At 47.9% G+C, this 19,675-nt stretch overlaps 1 protein-coding gene across 2 annotated transcripts in view; it reads left to right on the forward strand.

Moving 5' to 3' along the window:
- epha4b (eph receptor A4b) overlaps nucleotides 1-19,675 on the forward strand; it is a 61,682-nt gene that overhangs the window by 25,717 nt on the left and 16,290 nt on the right. For both annotated transcript variants that reach the window (XM_048989679.1, XM_048989680.1), the window contains exons 4-8: nucleotides 7,689-7,844; nucleotides 9,359-9,706; nucleotides 11,048-11,160; nucleotides 12,671-12,833; nucleotides 13,142-13,250. In XM_048989679.1, coding sequence (XP_048845636.1) covers nucleotides 7,689-7,844; nucleotides 9,359-9,706; nucleotides 11,048-11,160; nucleotides 12,671-12,833; nucleotides 13,142-13,250 — 889 coding nt within the window. The remainder of the gene's footprint in view (nucleotides 1-7,688; nucleotides 7,845-9,358; nucleotides 9,707-11,047; nucleotides 11,161-12,670; nucleotides 12,834-13,141; nucleotides 13,251-19,675) is intronic.

A 19,675-nucleotide genomic window follows, 5' to 3' on the forward strand; every position in this document is an offset into this window, starting at 1 on the left:
TACATTTGGTAACCACAGTTAAATACCGAGTGTTTCGTTTCTTTTTTAAGCCCCTGAAGTATTTGGTCCCTACAATGTCTGCCTTTCCAGTTTTGCCATCTATAGATAGAAAAGTAAGCAGACACAGAGCTCACACAAGCCTGGGGACATGGATGGCAGCTCTTCCTCAATGGGCGGCGACCGCAGAGGACATCACTGGCCAGACAGCCGCCGTCCCTCTGCCTGTCAGCCACCGGCTCTGACCTTCAACAGATCCGCCGTGCTAATATTTATTTTATTTCACACTCATTGCTGTAGTACCCGAAGGTCAGCGTGGAATAACAAGCACGTGTCGTTCTGCTAGATTTACCCCGAAGGGATTTGACGCCTGGTATATATATAAAAAAATCACTTCAGATTGCTTTTCATTGCTTGGTTAAATCGTCCCAAATTGGTCGTCCAGCGCCAGTGCTGAGGGCACAGCTGTGGTCGTGCCGGCTTACAGTGTTTAATAATGGAGATTTTGTCATGGTTTAACTGTGCTGTCAGTTGTAACACCCTGCGAGTGAAAGTTTGAGTTACTTTACTTATTTATCTGGTTAGCTGGCTCAAGAGCTTGTATAGGACTAGTCCTAACCTTGTGATTGTAAAATAGTTATAAAGATGAAGTCCCTGTGGTGTTGGGGGGGTTAGGGTTGGTAGTGTTATAAAACTCATTTTTCATTTCACAGTTAACACTATAATATAATAATATATGTAAATTACAAAATTATTATTACATTTAAAGTTAGGGCAAGCTGTGTATTCTGATAATCTTATATGTTACACCTATTTTATTGATTTTCAACTGCGTGTGTCACGTGACTATTTTGGTTCAATCATGACTGAGGGATCACACCTGTGGTAAATGCTAGTTTCATTAGCTCAAGATGGACAATAACCCTGAGATTGCAGGGACATTCAAGGCAGCGGTGTGGGACCATTTTGGTTATCCAGCAGATTATAGTATTTTATGCGGTCTAACATTTTCTTTAGTGTTGCTCTGTTTCCTGTCCCAAACTGTTGGTGATTAATAAAACTCTGAATTTTCTTATTCATCCAACCAAAAAAAAAAAAAACACAAAAAAAAAGGTCTTAATCAAACCATAGATTTAGAGAATGGTTACACTTCTGCTGAAGGAGGTGATGAAAGGAATGCCAGGCCCAGCTGCCACGAGGCCTGTGAGATGTCTGTGAGGTGCCTGTGAGATGTCTGTGAGGTGCCTGTGAGGTGCCTGTGAGATGTCTGTGAGGTGCCTGTGAGATGCCTGTGAGGTGTCTGTGAGGTGCCTGTGAGATGTCTGTGAGGTGCCTGTGAGGTGTCTGTGAGGTGCCTGTGAGATGTCTGTGAGGTGCCTGTGAGATGTCTGTGAGGTGCCTGTGAGATGTCTGTGAGATGCCTGTGAGGTGCCTGTGAGATGTCTGTGAGGTGCCTGTGAGATGTCTGTGAGATGTCTGTGAGGTGCCTGTGAGATGTCTGTGAGATGTCTGTGAGGTGCCTGTGAGATGTCTGTGAGGTGCCTGTGAGATGTCTGTGAGATGTCTGTGAGATGTCTGTGAGGTGCCTGTGAGATGTCTGTGAGGTGCCTGTGAGATGTCTGTGAGGTGCCTGTGAGATGTCTGTGAGGTGCCTGTGTTGGCCGTGGCTGTGAATTTGAGTTAGGCTGCATCTTAAAAACCTTTCATCCGGACCGCCAAAGTGATCACCACTGCAGCACACGATGCATTTGTGACAAAGGATGCAAACGTGTTATTCAGCGAAGATGCTGAGCACTTGTGTCAGTACTCGAACCTACCACCATGGTTCTGTGTTCCTTGGAGGCTGGGGTCATTGCTTTTGCTTCTGTGATGGGTGGGGGGCGATCTTCTAAAGACCACTGTCCTTTGGAAGACGGCAAAAGGCAGGATGCTTTCCAAAGACAAGAAGCTCAATAGTTCCCCTTCACCAACCACAGTAATTGGACAGGATTCCCGCGACAGAGTACTTCTGAAGCATGTACGCGTGACTGAATATAAGCATACATGTTGTGGGCGTGTCTGTGTGTCCATCTAGGTGCCTCTGCTTTCATGTTCATTTGTATGTGGTCGGATGGTGGCCTCTGAGGTCTGATGGCATCTGGCTCACGTTGGACAGCTTGACATGTGGTTGAGGAGGGGGAGTGACCCGGAACAGAAGTGGCAGACCTCTATGTTCTGGTTGGACGAGTAGACTGAAGGCCATCTTGGCCCATTAGCTCGCTGCTCTGGTGCAGGAGGCAGCGTGTGAGGGCAACACTGAGCTGAACATACGCTCTTTCGTCATCCGGCATTCAGTCATAATGGTTCATCATTAATGGAGACTTCTATTTAATGGTCTGTCTTGAATTGGAGGTAGCAGCAGGTTAGTGTTACCTGGCATGGCTTTCCCTGGCTAGGAGATGGGTACTCAGCTCTCAGAGAAGCAGACAGACTCCCAGTTCTTGAAGAGCCAGGCTTGGTAGGGGTGGGCGGCTGTCTTCACCTGCAGAAAGGCCATAGGGCATGGGGGGGAACAGGCTACCCAGCATCACGCACAGAAAATCCTTAGCAAAGAAGCTACCCCCTGCATGTCCACCATAGCCAAGAGATGGAACCCAACCAGAACTGCACCTGTAAGCAGAATACGCAAGGAAGTGGACCGATCTGACCTTTATTCATAGCATTTGGCATTTAGCTTAGCTAGAAACAATGCTTAGTAACTGCGACAGCTGTAAAACCTTAAACTGAATTAAATCCTTTCCGAGCCTCTGCCTAAGACTCCACCAACCCGATTTCTGGTGTCACAGTAGTGACATCTGAATAAGACTGTCGTGGCCCAGCAATCGGATGGATCGCCTTTTATAGTAAGGTGCTAGAATGTTTCAGGACCAGCTCATTGGACAACTGGCTTCAAAAAGAGAGTCAGTGGCTTTATTGTGGCACCGGAAAGGCGGTTCCACGTGGATTTGGGTAATAAGTTTGTCTTGGTAGCTGATCTTACACAAAACAATGTATATTAGTCCTTCTTTGATGCCAGAACTGAGGATTCCCTCATCAAGTGTGTTTACTCACACATCACGGGAACCAATTTTCGGGTGAAGAGGCAACTTAAGAAGCCTGGTATTGTATGTGTGTGGAGGGGGGGGGGGGGGGGGGGGGGGGGGGGGGGCAGAGAGATGTGCTTTACCAGCACACAGCGGGGAAAGCGTGGAAATAGGTGACCATGGCAAGCCACCTCTATCAGCGTGTCACCACACACTGCACCAGTCAACAAATCCCCTCAGAAGCCATGTCTTTCTCCCATCGTTTTTTTCTAGAAAAGCTTGCTTTGCATCCTCTGCTGGAGCTGGAAATTGCATTGGGCTCTGGCGTGGGGTTGGTGTGCTGTTCCTGGGGGAGATGCTGGTTTGAGAGCTGGGATGATGGGTGATGTTTCACTAAGGTGTTTATATGCTTCTGCATAAAAGATGTTTACCATGCTCTGGGTAACAGCTCTGGGACTCCAGAATCTTATTAAATAACGATAAATTGGACACACTTCTTATGTCGCACAGTGCGCCTCCACAGCACCGAGGCCCACTGAAAGCATATTCTACATCTGTCCCCTATGGACTCCTCACAATAATGCAAGACCCATACATTCAGCCAGCTCCGGCCTCTGCTCAATAGGTCCATTTCCTAGTTATATGGGCAGAACAAGGGCCTGGCAATCCCATGGAAATGTGCCATTCAGGATGGAATTCTCACCCACAAAAGGGGCTCTATTTCAGAATTATGTTGCCATGGTCACCATTATGTTAGCTTCAGAGACCTCAGATTTTTTTTTTTATACGTTTGGAAACGTAACACTTTGCATACAGAACAGCCATGGACAGGACATGCGTCCCCTGCCCCTGCAGTTTATGTTGTGCATTACCACAGTAATGTTTCACTGCATAATCCCTAGTCGTCTATATTTTGTAAAATGAAATGCAGCCTGTTTGATTATGGGGGGAGGCAGTCTTGTCTGATGACCACCCTTGTCGGCCTCCAGCTCAGGACTAATATGACAGAGAAGGAGAGAGAGTCTTCCTGGCAGGCAAGGAGTTTTTCTCTGTGATATTACATGACCCGGGAAGCGTATAGTTGGCTAATCTGCTTGTCAGACTCACGTCTGTACCTGATATCACGACGCAGTGCTTATCAAAGGCCAGACAGGAGGGCTGGAGTTTTGTGGTGGAGGGGGGTGGCTGGGCCTGTGCTGTATGGCGGCTCTCCCTGAAATCAGCCGGGGTGTGAATAACGGCTAGGCGGAAGTGTGCCATTTTCGGGGGCTCCTCTGCCCGGCTGCCACCACCTTTCCGGTGGAGGAGATATCAAGATGGCAACCACGGCTTTATTTCTGCTCAGTTTCACGCCTCCCCTTCAGCGCCCCCCCACACACACACACACACACACACAAAGCCCCTTGTGCTTGCTCTGCTGAAGACTGACGAGTTTCTATTTCAACACTCGGCAAAGCTCTCCTGTGACTCCCTCAGTACTCGGGCATCTGCAGGTGCAGATAGTGTCCACACAGCCTCCCCTTTCCCCCATTGTCCCCCCATGCAATCCCAACCCCACCCCCCATAAAAATGCTTCATTAATGGCTGGTAATGACTGGTTAGAAGGCCTGCACAGGGTTGCTTCACTCCTGCAGCAGCAAGGAGGGAAAAGACACTTTAAAAAATATACATTTGAAAAAATAAAGGTGTCAGATAAGCTATGAAAGAAAAAATTGCCAGGAATAATTTGTAATTCTAAGCAAATCCCATTTTCACTGGGTTCTCAATAAAAATAAAGGCACTGATGTATTTGTACACAAGAACATGCTTGTATTTCTTTTTATGGAAATTCCATTATAGATTATGGGAATTTTCTTGATTATGTTACTTTGCTTTTAAAAGACAAAACACTGAAAGAACATTGCCGATATTAAATATTAAATCCCGAGCACAGGAATTCAGTCACACCTTAATACACCGTAGTTGTTCCAGTATGAAGTATCAATGCACCAATGTCATTTTGTATTGTTCTCAAAGCTGTACCTATAAAACAACAAAAATGAGGACAATAACGAATGCCTGACACAATGCACTGGGTCTGCCTTTGAAATATTGCTTAATTAGTGAAATCCATGTTTGACCATAAACGCTTGTGGCGGACTTCGAATAGACAAATGAACCACAGAGTCAATGGGACGTTTTGTTACCGGGCTTAAGGCGCCATTACGCCCCCCTGGAGCCGCTCCTTACGGCGCTTGCCAGACAACTGTCTGTCAGTGAGGGCACTTAGGCCGGTATGGCGGTCCCAAGATGCCGGGGATCAAAGTGACCTTCTGTAAACTGCGGGAAGCGAACGGCAGCCTTCGCCTTGAGTGCAGAACCCCGGCGAGTGTTGGGGTGCTGAATAATTCATTTCATAATTGATTACACACACCGTTAACTGTGATATCTGCACCAAATATTCTCTCTTCCACTTGCACGAGGTCAACTATGCGGTATCACATACAGAAAGCCATGAAATCAGCTTTTAACTACAAACCCGCACACAGGAGCGATAACCTCGCTACTGCTTCTCAAAAAGACACACATTGACAGATGATGCATCCTGAAGGCAAATTTCACCTCGCACATAGCATGACGAAGCTGGACGGCAATCCTCCTCGCAGCAAAACGAATGACACCAATTAGTAAACAAAAGTTCACGCTTCTCCAGCTTTTTTGTTTGACCCCTCCGCCACCCGCCACTCTAGTCCCATTCTTGCTGGTTTCACAGAGTATATTTCAAAGCAAACTGATCGCTAGAAACCAAGAGAACAGCCAGTGGCATGTTAATATTTAATAGGACAGACCTCCTTAAGATAACAGGCATTTTTCCTTATTCCCTCCCCCCTGCCCATTAGAATGACTTCACTTGCCATGAGACCTACTGCCGAGGAACCAGTCGGTGGCACTTGCATCGTCCCGTCCAACCGGATGGGTGCCGTCTGACATTCGCGCTCAGGGGGACTGCTGTCAGTGCGGCATGGTCCTTCGTATACTGTGCGGCCATGTTGATTTTCAGCCCGCCATCCTTCCCCACAAAAGAATTCTGCAGCGACTCAAAGTCCCGGGGATTTGCATGCATTCTCTCCAATTCTCTTTAATTAACGGGAAAAATTCTCGGGAGATGGAGGAATGCTTTTCCCGATCTTTTAATTATCGTCAGCTTTCTGTTCCGGCTTGACACTTCTGCTCAAATCAGCTTTGATGGTTTGCTCTGCACCACTGTCAGTGTTTTTTTGTTTATTTATTTTTTTATTTTAATAAAAGAAGAATACCCGCGTGCCGCTGATCCATCAGCTGGATTGAGGTTCCGCCCACATGATTGGCTCCGCCCTCTGAGGTCCGCCTGGCCCTCTGTTTCACGGCACTTGGCATGGATCTGTATGACTTTACCAGGCTGGATTTATGCCCCTGTACGCAATGCCACTCTAGGAAGCTGTAAACAACTACTTCCTTTAATTAAAGGGAACTGTCCTCTCGTTCATCAAATATGCTTTTATGTCATCTGCATATGTGACTTGCGAGCACATAAATGCCTTTTGATTAATTACAATCTGTCAGGCTTCTGATGTGGTTTCCAAGTGTTCCAGAAAGTTCTACAAACAATAGGACGCCTGTCGTATTCTCCTCTTATACTGAAAATTCACTGCTGCCCACAACGCACCCCAGTTCCATACTAAACAGCCACATACGTGCACATGCAAACGTACTGTGCTGGACAGGCGGACAGGCAGAGGTATGGCGCCGACGAGCGATACAGCAAGGAGAACGTCCCCGGAGAGCGGGCCAGTCCCACAGGCAGTGTGAGAAAGTGGGCCAGACTTCAGGGAAAGTGGACAGGCACCCAGGGAGGCAGAAGCAGGCGTGGCTGGGGAGCGGATGCAGTGCTTTCCGCCAAATGTGCACTGGTTAGCTGTGCCCGATCAGATGTGCAAATCCAGTAGAAAATAAGTAAACTTTCCCTGTGTTTCCTCTTTAAAAAACTGACCGGGGCACCTGATCCTTGCAGCTTTGTAGTCATGGTGTCTCCATTTAATCTGTGCCACTGGGCCGATTTGCCTGGTATACACAACTCCACAGTCATCCGGCAGGTGTGCAGCCATTATCATGGCAGTCGGGGGTGGGGGGAGTTGATAGGTGGAGTAGCTCTAGAATCACTGAAACAACCAAGGAGTCTAGCAGGCTGAAATGGTGTTTAAACAAGTACAGGGTATACACATGAAAATGCAGTTTGTTACCCAGTATAAGGACTGCCAAAGTATGTGAGGGAGTATCTTTTCATTTGCAGTGTACATTAGTGCACTGATATACTTTGTATCTTAATTGAACCGTTTTAGCTCTTCATCTGTAATGCAAATCATCACAGCTGAAATCTATGATGTAGCCTACGAAAAACATGTCACATGTACTTCTCTAACATCTTTGAGGAACTGGCAGTGAGGGTTTGCAGGTTTTGAAGTACTGGTATCGCTGAAACTCGAGTGGGGGTGGGTATGTATGGTGTATATAGGAGTGAGTTGGTGTGCGCGTGTGTGTGATTGTACATACATGCATGCACATGGCCTGGCTGTAAGGCATCTCTCTCCCCGCTTCATTCCCTCCCACCAGCCTGCAGGCCAGGAACCTACAAGGCGTCAGCCATGGATGCCTACTGCACCAAATGCCCCGGCCACAGCCACTCTCCCCAGGAGCAGGCCTCCGAGTGCATCTGCGAGAAGGGCTACTACCGGGCCGAGGCGGATTCCCGCTCCATGGCCTGCACCAGTAAGCCCACCCGAACCACCCTCCCTCATGGGCACACGCACGCAGGCGCACACACACGCAGGCCTCTACCCAGACTGCCGCATATCACTCAGCTGGTAGCTGCCAGCAGGTGCATGATGGGAGATTACATGACATGAGAGACATGACCTTAGGTTTGCTGCCTTGGAGATGGACAGGATGGGAGAGGGAGGAAGAGACAGCGGGAGGGAAGTGCGATACTTCATCACCACAGGCTCTGCACAGGCAATGCGACCGTCCTCGGGGGTCACACACACACACCCCTACCGGATTAGAATGAGACTCGACCCTCCTCTGTATCCCCTATCGTCACACGAACAGAAAAAGTCTGTCCCTTTACTACCTTGTCAGCATTTGTAAAAAAGAAACGCAGTGGGGAGGATGGTGAGCAGCTTTAGAAGGACAAAGGAGGAAATTCAGGTTCAATACATTCAGCGCCAGGCATTTTTTTTTTTAAAGCAGAAGTGTCCTAATTTAATAATTTCCCCTATTATCATGGTGGGGAACATCTAAGGGTTTGTTTAGATAAGGGACCCATCGAACAAGGCCATTATGTGCCAGTCTAATTAGACAGCTCGCAATCATGAGCCCGTGCACACATGGCTGGGTCTCTGCCGTGGCACTTCACACGTGCCACACGCGGTAACACATCCAGCCGCACGCACCCACACACGCACAAGGAGACGCGGTGTTTACCTCACACGCCTGCACTCTGCCACATGCGTGGAAACATTAACATGCGTTGCAGGCCAGGTACCACGGTAACCGCTGCCTGTTACTTTAACAGAGTCATTCATGGGTACACACACGAGCGGTAACTGTCCTGAGGCATAAACAGGTGAAATTTTAATTGGCCACATTGGAAAAATGGAACAATAAGCAAATAAATGGTGTGAGTCATTCTGAATAAAAAGGTTTGGTGTGACTCTGGGCCAAATGAGTATGTGGTACAATCAGTAACCAGGCATGCCGTGTGAATAGAAACTAACACAAACAGGCAGAGCACTGGCATCAGCACCCCGAGTGTGGCCTCCATGCTGCCTCGGGGTGGGGGGGGGGGGGCAGCGGTACAGGAAGCCAGTGACGCCATGGGGTGCGAGCAGCTCACAGCCGACTGCGCGTTAAACGGGAGGCTGTGGCTGGCAGCTCGCCACCCCGTGCCCCACGCTGTGGGGGGTAGCGAGGTGTAGCGTTTCGCTGTCCTGGGGGTGGGCCAAAGCCATCTACCAGCGGGAGTGTGTCTGACACGGAATTACCATAACGTCACTTTGACAGTGTCGAGCAGGCAAGGAGTCAGGGCCGCTACTTGGTAGCTGGGTCCATTTTCACCTGCCATCCTCCCTAGTGAAGGACCTCGCAGCGGCTCAGGGTTCCCGAAATTCATTCCAGTAGGTTAATGGCAGTAAGTCGTTGTGGAGGGAAGTTTGTACATTAACTGATGGGTTCATCCCTCCTACCATCTTCTTCCTCACGCCGTCCCCATTGTCTGTTGCTAGGACCCCCATCTGCCCCAGAGAATCCCATCTCGACCATCAACGAGACGTCGGTGACCCTGGAGTGGAGCCCGCCCCTTGACAATGGGGGCCGGGGGGACGTCACCTACAATGTGCACTGTGCTCGCTGTCCGGGGGCCGGGCGAAGCTGCGGGCCCTGTGGTTCCGGTGGGGGGGGCGGCCCACACTTCACCCCCCGCCAGTTCGGCCTGTCCATGGGCAAGGTGCTGGTCACAGAGCTGCAGGCCCATACCAACTACACCTTCAGCGTGGAGGCCCTCAATGGTGTGTCCCACCTGAGCCCCACCCCCCGGCAGCAGGTGTCTGTAAACATCACGACCAGCCAGACAGGTGGGTAGCGCATAGGCCTCACAATAATGGCCTGAACATGTTTTAAAGTCGCTTGCACGTCAGCCTGAAACCCGGAGAGCGCTGAAATGATTTGTTTTTTTCTCCCCCCCCCCCCCTTAAAAATGCCGTTCAGCAAAGAGGCTGAGAAGATGAACTTTGTGGAGTTTTAAGCTCTCTGAAGTGCTTTTGTAAGCTCTCGTCAAGAAGAGGCTCTCTCTGTGGACAAAAAAAAAAAAGAAAAAAACACAGCCGGCGATAAAGTTTGGCTCACTAGGGCATCGTGGGTAATTTAGAAATGACAAGAAGCCGCCCCCCGGACTGACGCCTGGAGGCAGCGCATTTAAATATGCATGAAGCCTCGACAACGGGACCTAGGGTGCACTTCACTGAGTGGTGTGTGTGTGGGTGGGGGGGGTAATTACCTGATGTTGGAAGTGGATAGAGGCGCTTGTTGAGAGCAAAGGGGGGGGGGGGGGATCACTGGAGATGCTGCCTGTATGTTGGGGGAGGGGTAAAGGGGGCAAATGTCAGCCATGCTCCTGTCCGCCTCTCCGGTCTGGGGAAGTCAGGGCATTAGCTACACTGCTCTGTAGGGTCAACCTGGGGGGCAGATGGGGCGTCTCTCGGCCAGGCAAGGCGGATGGGGGGGGGGGGGTCACTTGGGGAGGTGTCAGGCCAGTGTTCCACATTGACTCCAGTGCCTCCAATTAGACCTCCAGTCAGATGAGAGAAGTCAAACTCCGTTGCTGGGCCTCAGCACTTTAACTACTTCTGTCACATCAGCTGTCCTCTCCTTCCTTACCTCCCTTCCTTTCTCTCCATCTTCCACTCCATGACTCTTTCCCTCTCCTCTCCCGCTTTCCCTCCCTCCCTCCCTCTTCTCCTCTCCCTCTTTCTCTCTCTCCTTACCTCTCTCTGCTCTTATACCTTTCTTTCTCTTCCTCAGTCTCTGCCTCTCTCTTCCTCTACATTTCTCTCTCGTCCTGTATCTCTGCCTTTCTCTCGGTTTCGCGCTCTCTCTCCACTCCTGTTTCTTTTCCTCCCTCTCTTAGTTTCAGTTCAATGCATTATTGGGGCGATAACTTGTTAATTCATTCGCCAAACCTTAAAACATGTACGCGGACATACATGGAGAGCTCAGAAAATACATACACCGTCAGTTTTACATGTGTACGCAGCACAAAATTCACATACAGCTAAGCATTGCACTTAGACACGATAATTGCATGTCATACTAAAAATAAACAAAATAAACAATGTTCAAAAGATTCATGGGAAATGTAAGTAAAAGCAGAGATTGGCAGACGATGTTCAGGCTGTGTCTTGCCATCTCTGCCCCAGTGAGCGTGATGCTGAAGGAGAGGAAGAGGAAGGGCAGCGTGACCCTGGCCTGGCAGGGTCCTGACAGAGCCAGCGGGGCTGTGCTGGAGTATGAGGTGATCTACTACGAGAAGGTGAGCTTCTGCCAGGCTGGCCAGCCGGCCCCATGTATCGTACCCAAGCGGGACTAAGACTCAGCTAGCCAGTGAGGCGTGTTATAGGTCCCAGGGCTTTGGGGAATGGCTGCTTTCATCTATTATAGCCATTCCACATAAACCGAGCTCCTCCTTATCGTCTGAGAACTTGGCTGTCTTCTGTTATACACATGCATGTAATGAATGGCAGTTTGTAAATCACATTAAGAGGCAGAGAAATCGGATGACGGAACATAACAGGCAGGGGTGCTCCATCATGCACATCCCTGGCTGGTGTCACAGTGATCTTATGTTGTGCTTCCCTTGAAAGTTGCAATTACATGTGCATTAAAGCCACAGTGACCTTTAAAAAGCGAGTGAGAATGCTGCCCCATTTGTGAAGGGTGGGGATCCCCAGTACCGGCGATCCCGCTGGGAAGAAGGGCTGGAGATCACTTGATGGGGCGGAAGTGCCTGGTGGCGCTCCTGCATGGCTCCTCAAAGCGAACGGCCATTAGCCAGAGTCTTCAGAGAAAACACAGTTCGCTGGAAGGCACCATGGCGTACTGGAGAAGCAGCAGAAAACAGGCATCCCCTGAGTTCACACAGACATGCCTTCCACCGTCCTTGATGCATCACTATCTAACCATAAGATAATGGAGCTTTCATTGGTCTTTAGCGAGCCGCCCTGGGCCACTGAAAAGGGTTGCGTCTCTTTTACGTTATTCTTAAGTGTCTTTGTTTGTGGGCCAAACAAACAAACATGGCGTCCATATCCATCCCAGTCAAGCTATGTTCACATGAACTTAACTGGCGCAGCCCTCAGGCCACCCCACTGTTTCCTGGGTGGCGGCTTAACAAGCCGTTTGTCGTACGTGAATCCAAACATTACAGATGACCCTCCCCCTCAGGGTCTCATAACGAAGAGAGCTGACGTGCGGCGAATGTGCAAAGAACCCCGAAAGGGGTCTAATCTCAGCATTGGTCACTCATAATCTGGACTCAACATCTGACGAAGGGTAGTGCCACAATGGAAGCCTAAAACTCATTCTCATGTTACCACAAAATATCAATTTATGCACCAAGAATGTTATGTACGACACTAACATCTCCTAGATCAGGTAGATCAGTTTTTATTTTTTTCTTTCCTATGCTCTTTTCCTTTTTTTTTACGGTGCTCTCATTGCCGCCTACCTGTGTTGTTCTTGGATGCTCTTGTTTTGTGCACTTGTCTTTGATTTGAATAGCTTCTATTGAGTTGGTACAATGCTTTTTGTAGTGTATTGTATAGCTCTTGCTCCAATGCTAATTTGCACCCGTTAATGAGCATTCATTGGCAGCTCAGCCTCGCTGCACTTATGCTTAGTCGGCCCCTTAGTCGGCAGCTGTAAACACGCAATGCGCTATCCGGCTCATGCGTCGCTTTGAACAAAAGTGTCTGAAGCAGAAGTAAAATGTGTACGTAGGGTTCATATGCGTTCATGTTGTTTTGCCTTCCTCCGTCAATCAGAATCAGAGGGACCAGAATTACACAGTCCTGAAGACCAAGTCCAACATCATGACTGTGAATGGTCTAAAGCCGGGCACCACCTATGTGTTCCGGGTGCGGGCACGCATGGATGGTGGGTATGGAAACTACGGAGGAGAAATTGAGCTGGAGACCAGCCACGATGGTGAGTGCCAGAATGTGCGTGATCATGAAAAAGAGCTTTTTGCTGATCAAGTCTGAAAAGCAGCAATTTTACCATGTTTCCCTTGAACATGCTTGCGGGTCCTGCATTAAATTACGTTGTGCATCGTGCAAATCTTTAGGTTGTACAGATTAATAGAATTTTATATTGTTCTGTGTCAGGGATATTTATGGCTCCTGACAGGTGTCTGGCTATGGGCTAAATGCTGAACTTGAGCAAAAAATCTTGGACGATTTCTTGTTAACTTTGACACAATTTTCTTCCCTCCCTCCGCCTTTTTCTCATGACAGACATGTTGGCCATCGGGGACCCCAACCAGTCGACCATCCTGGCGATATCCATCGCAGGAGGCGTCATTCTGCTTGTGTTTCTCGTGGCATGTTTCGTCGTGAGTGGGAGGTGAGATTTCTAGCTATTATGTCTACGGTTTCTCCCAGCTGCATTGTGGGATGTCTGTGGTCTGTTGATGAAGAGTGGGAAACTGTTGAGAAGCTTTTGGATTGAGGTCAGTTTAAATTAAATTTATTTTACATAAGGCTTAATCTGAGGAATCTTACATAGCTCAGACTGTTTGTGTTAAGGATCTCTGTGTATGCAGCAAAGGTTTAATCCAAAATCATTCACCTGGCTTACATTGTTTGTGTTCAGGATCTGTGTTTGGTTTCCTCTCACTGAAAGTGGAACATAAGATTGTCGTAGCTGCCTTTAAAAGGTTTCCAGAACAGCATAAGTCACGACTGAGTAATTTAGTCAGTTACTTTGCCTCTAAACAGTTTGTTGTGTATAAACTCAGGCAGAGTTCAATTCCATTCTATGACAAAGCTTGCAGAAACATTAATATTGATCAAATGTGATTGCCCGTGATGCTGAGTGGTGTATTCTGTATTGACTGCATTGTGATCTAATACACACATTCTGCACTGTGAATCATAAAGATGCATGGACACACGCACACAAACTCATCCCAAGATGCACAGGCCTGTGTGCAGCCCACTGACGCATCTTTCCCATACTCCCACCCTGCTACCTCCACAAGCATTTTATATGAAATTCCACCCCAACTGGTATAAGTGTTTCTAACGCCAGTATCATCGGTGATGAAGCTGTCTAGTCCTTAGAGCCAAGAAATTGGGCCAAAGAGAAGCGAAGGGGAGAGGCAATTACAGCTAGCTGGCGAGGCATCTGACAAACTAGGTGCTAACCAGGTTTTACGGGGCAGTCGATACATCTCCAGGAATGACTCATTGCTGCCTTTTCATTTTGCGGAGGCCAAATTAAAAGCACGTTGGTGAGGTGGGCTGAAATGCTGGGGGGGGGGGGGAGCATTGACAGAGAATGCGAATGAGAGGCACTCGCTGATGCATCTCAACTGAGACACATCAAAAGGCCTTCAGAGAAAGTGCATGTTCGTTTATGAGTGTGTGTATGTGTAATAGAGGGGGTGATCTTAAAGCACTTCAAAGCAGAGGCCGGCAAGAGCACGAGAAAGGGAGTGAAAGGACAATGAGAAAGGATGCGGGGGTGAATGAAAAGGAGACAGGATGAGGAGTGCAGCTCAGGAAGACCAGGTGGAGAGAGAGCAGGAGAACTGGAACGGGGTGGGGGAGGGGAGAGAAATAAAGGGGGAGGTTTAGCATTTTTAGGTGCAATTTGAATTATATGCAGTGCAGTTCAGTGCCAACATAGGTATGAAAACTCAGAAAGGTTCCCAAGGGCTTACAGGCTGGTAATTACCTCTCACTGTCTGTCTCAGCTCTGGGATTCATGCTTTCCCTGCTCCCACAGTGGTGGTTGGGGAAGGGGGAAGTCTGGGGGTCACTGGAGCCCTAAATAGACACATAACTATTACCCATAGTCCCTTCTTCTAGCGACACCAATGTCATTTTGTTCCAGTAATGATTTGTTTTGATAAATGAATGAGGCGTCAACTGAAAAGCCACTAGAATGTTATATTTGGATTGGGAGTTTTGTAAAAGACAAATTAACTGTGTATTTGCTGCGCGGACTACAACGTGAAGGCATGGAAGTGTTTGTGTATGTGCGTGCGTGAATGTTAATGCAGACATCATCACCTGTAATGCCGGCCCATCACCTGAGCACGTGGCAGTCTTGCTGGGTAGTGGGTCCAGATGAAACTGTCACGGGTCACAGAACTCAGCACATTGACCGAATGTCCTACAGACCAGCCCCAGAGGGAACACCGGTGATGGAAGAGACCCTCGAACAGCTGAAGTGCTCTGGGATAAATAGTTGGGCTGGGGGAGGTGGGCCGACCTTGGCTTTGTCCACAGGGTAACAGGAAACATACTTCTGACTAGTTTATATGTGTATAGTACGTTATTTGTCCCTTAAAGCAGAATGAATGAAAGAAGCAAATACAAACACAACGCCTGCTTGAAGTAAAAGACGTCAGCAACTGCCTGTACAAATTTCCTGGGTTAAAAAATAGAAACACTGAACATTTAGTTACAATTATGGATGCTTTCTTCCATTCCATACAAGTAAGGCAAGCTTTGTAAATTTAATAGCTTCCTTGAATAATTTCTGAGCAGTGGTCAGACATATTTTTTTTTGCATGCCGTCTATTTCCATTTCTCTGCAGCCGGGGAGTGAACGCCACATCTTTTATTTTCCTTTTTTTTTTTTTTTTGCTGTATTGTTCATGTCCACAGCTACTGGCCTTCCACATATCCCATGGTTATGGCCGGCATACAGGAAGGGGCACAACGGTTACGTCAGTGTGAGACCCGACGCAGAATCATATTCCCATTGAAATCTTGTGACGGAGCCTTTCCGCCACCTCTCCGAATCGGAGAATTATGAGGAGAAGAGTTTATTTACAAGCGAGCTCGTTGCGTGTTAGGAGAGGCTGAAAACCTGCCTGCGGGTGGCTGTCGCGGGTATCAAATGCCCATGCCAGCCTGCGTTGCTGTGTGCCAATTAGCTATGGGTGTGACGGTGCTGCCGCTAACAGCCAAAAATTCGCAGACGGGTTCATCAGTGGGCGCTGGCCGCATTATTGAAATAGCCGCCACTCCAATTTAACAGACCTGGCAGGCAAGCGGGTACGAGCGACTGGCAACCGGTAGTCAGCAGATGGAGTGTGTTCATCCGACCGCTTCCGTCTCCCTTTGTCCTCGTTCTCCTGAAGAAGAAATTAAAATACGTAAGTTTGTTCCTAATGGTTTAGCTTATGGTTTGCCGTCCCCTGTGTGCATGTTTTAAATAGCCAGCGTAATGTTACTCTGCTTACACAAACCAACAGACGCACATCATTTTCAAGTTATGCCATTTAATTGTTCAAGGATAAAAAGTGATTTTTTCTGCTTCAGGTCTAGTCCAGAACTGTAAGCACACTGTCCGAGGAGTAATTAGTAGTAGTAATTTGGTCTGATTAGTTGAACATTTGGTTAGCGGGCGACCTGTTTAAACTTGGCGAAGGACCAGTAAATCTTTGCCACTGACTTGTGGCTTTGGCCTTCCTTCCCCTTTGTCCTTGGAACCTTTACATGAGGTCATGCACTGATCTTAGAACTGAATGGCTTTTCATGCTGTTACTGCTAAGCTGACGCACCCCGGTCTGACATCTGTCAATAGCAGCCTTTCTCCTGGTAGGGTTTTATGGAGATCAAAAGAGAGACTCCACTTGCTAACCGAGCATTCCTTGTTATCACCAGTCAGATGCCCATGTTCCATTTCCCACCTTGTCTCCGCCCACCTGAACGATGCCATGATCCCCTCCATATTCCCCCATGGTTCCAATTAGAGACAATGAAGACTCACTAACTCTATGACCTGAAAAACAGCTTTTGAGAAACAGGCACCAGTTTAAAATCTAATATTTAAGATTCGTATTACAATAAATAAAGCAGTGTGATGCATACACACGGGGCAGTTGGGATGTTCTGATATGGGCAGTGGGGTCACTTAATTCTTTCCAGTGGGTATCCATGCCACGCCACTGGGCTGGCAGTCATGTGCACCCAGTTGCTGGCACTGCAGAGACTCAGGTCTCCTTCCGATCGCTTCATTTCCTCTGTTGATGCAGACGAAACGAGTGCCACTGATTACCTGTAACTCAAGGGCCCCACCGCAAGTGATTAAAGCAGTGGAGTAAAAAGCACCCCCCAGGTTCCCTCCCTCCTACAGGTCATCCGCAATCGGATGATTACAGGCCCTGATCCTGGGGAGGTGGACGCACGGTCACACTCATCAGGCGGGTTTTGGTGTGACTGAAGGATCAACAGGCAATACACCTACCTTTTCACTTTCAAGAAGGATTATTGATACTAATTATATTATGAAATGTCACCTTCTTTTCTGCGTCTGACACAAATGTAACTCGCCGGCACCCAAGAGCGCCCCCACCCCCCACCATATGGCTTCTTATTATCCTTTAAAAACAACAAAGGAATCCATTAACAATGGATCTAGCTTCATTAATGAGTTCATTATTGAATGTTGACAAGCTCTTCTCTCTTAAATCTAATTGAGGCCACTATCTGTGGTTTTAATGCAGATTCAGTGAATGTACCTTTGCTTCGTCTACGTTCTGAGTCTTTAACCTTATTCGAGACAAGGTTTTCCGAGATATTCAAGAGCATTTATCTATATATCCTTGATCAGCGGCCTTAATCATGCAGTGAACTTGAAAAGATATTCTACATTTTCATGAAGCACGTTCAGACCATGCAATCCATTTTTTAAAGCAGCCACTGAATGTCTTCATAAGGGACCACAGACCAGACACAGTAGTAACTAAATGTCATTCTGGTGCAGGTTCACCGAACAATTCCCACAGCGACAGAGGGTTAAACAGTAAGAATGTGGGTGTATGCTGATCTCACACGTGGCTCCTTCCCCTAGACCCCCACAAAAACCTCCTTAACAGTCGTGCTGAGGGAGGTTAGTATACAGTGGGTATAATTCCAAGGTCATGTGCTTATTGCCAAATGAAAGGCTGCGGTTGGATTCACACCATTTCAATAAGGCAAGAGACACGAGACAACCGAGATGGGCAATTAAACATTATCTTGTGGCAATAATTCAGAAGTGTCTCTCAGACGTTTTTACAGCTCCTTTGAGTGTGCGGTAGTAAAGCGGCGCTACCTGAGTATACACCTGCCCTACCTCATGCTGAAGGATTCGCCGTCGCCCTCCATGTTGTTGTTTTTCTTTATACGTTTAAGTGGTTTTCAGTAGGTGACATAAAACCTCGGACTGCAGCCCAATGAGCTCTTCCCAACAGTTTCCTCTTCTGTCTCGTGAGGGTCTGCTGACCATTCAGTGCCTCCTGCTGCTTCTACCTGAGCTTTGCCTGAGTTTACAACAAAGGGTGGGCAAGTTGTGAACCGGTTGCCTTTCCAATGTAAAGATTTACTTCTGCTCATTTATGTAAAAACAAAATGGGATAATACACACACACACACACACATTGCCACAAGGTTTGCTGTGATTCATTCTCCTCTATAGACTGTAATATTTACTAAGCCTGATGGACCTAGCTCTCTGATAAGTGCCTCAGGCAAACCAGACAATCTTCCATGCCACCCCATCCGGCATCATCCCCATCAGACGGCCCCCGGCCCCTGGTCCCCTGACATCCGCGATGGAACTTTGTCCAGATGGGGTTCCATCGCTGCAGCTAATTATCTGTGTATACATGATGTTCAACTACAGTTTAAACCAACCAAATAAAATACAGATCAAGATGGAACAGTTAAATGATGGGTGATTATGAAAGTTTTGTGTGTCTTGGAAGGATTTGCGTAGGGGCGGCTGATCAGAATGCCTGTGGTTGATCCTCACCTCCCCAATTTTTTCCTGCTGCTAGGGGGCGCTCTTAATGATACAATGTAGTGCCCTTCACAGTTCTTACTGACTTGGGCTCCACAGGCCTTAGTTTAAGAGCTACCCAAAGTCCATTTGCCTGCAGCAGCATGTGTTGTCGCTAACACTGCACTCATATTAATTTCCAGTGTGGCTACACCATGCCTAATGAAAGCCTCATGACATTCACTTGCCTTCCGCGGTGAGAAACCGTATTAATAATTCTGCCTTATGTTAAAAAGTAAGAAGGGAGGGAAAATAACAAAAAAAGAGTCAGTATGGATTGTGAAACCTGAATGAGGAGCCACCTCTGCCTCCGCTCTTCCTGTCGTCCTAAAGTGAACATTAAATTTTAAAATGTAATATAGGCCGAGGGTTATTGAGGGTCGCGTAGAGGATATGGCTCCCGGTCAGGTGTGGTTGAGGCGCAGGTGGCAAAGTTGAGGGGGCTCTCTTGGCTTCTCCTGTCATGGGCTGACACAGTGTTTGGGTCTTCAGACTCACGGGGGTTCATGGAGAGAGAGAGATAGAGAGAGTGACAGACGGAGTATGCCCTCTCCAGAGCAGACAGATTCTGCAGTAGAGCTCAAGATCATAAAAGTGAGCCTCCAGCGAAAAGTGGCCTGCTGGGCCATTCCTGGTGGTGTCCTCCAGGAGCCCGGCCCTGAGAAATGTTGGAGTATGTCTCAGCGAGTGGAGAAGGACCAAAACATACCTGTGATTTGGCTGCTCGGATATTTAGTCGAACGTGAAACATTTTTGGAGGCAACACAAAATATGAATGGCCGTGATGGTCAATTACTTTCGGAAAGTGTGCTGGCAACTACGGCAACACCCCTTCAGAAATTCCTCGCGTCTTGTTTTAATCAGGATATGTTAATGAGGGATCCCATGTTAGACATATTTCCCTTTTGAGATGAATAAAAACAATTAGCAAACTCAATGGTCCTTAATGACGGGCCAGAAACCAATTAGCGGCATAACAGTCAGGTTGC

Source organism: Brienomyrus brachyistius, chromosome 21 (genome assembly GCF_023856365.1).
Source record: "Brienomyrus brachyistius isolate T26 chromosome 21, BBRACH_0.4, whole genome shotgun sequence".
Lineage (NCBI taxonomy): Eukaryota > Metazoa > Chordata > Actinopteri > Osteoglossiformes > Mormyridae > Brienomyrus > Brienomyrus brachyistius.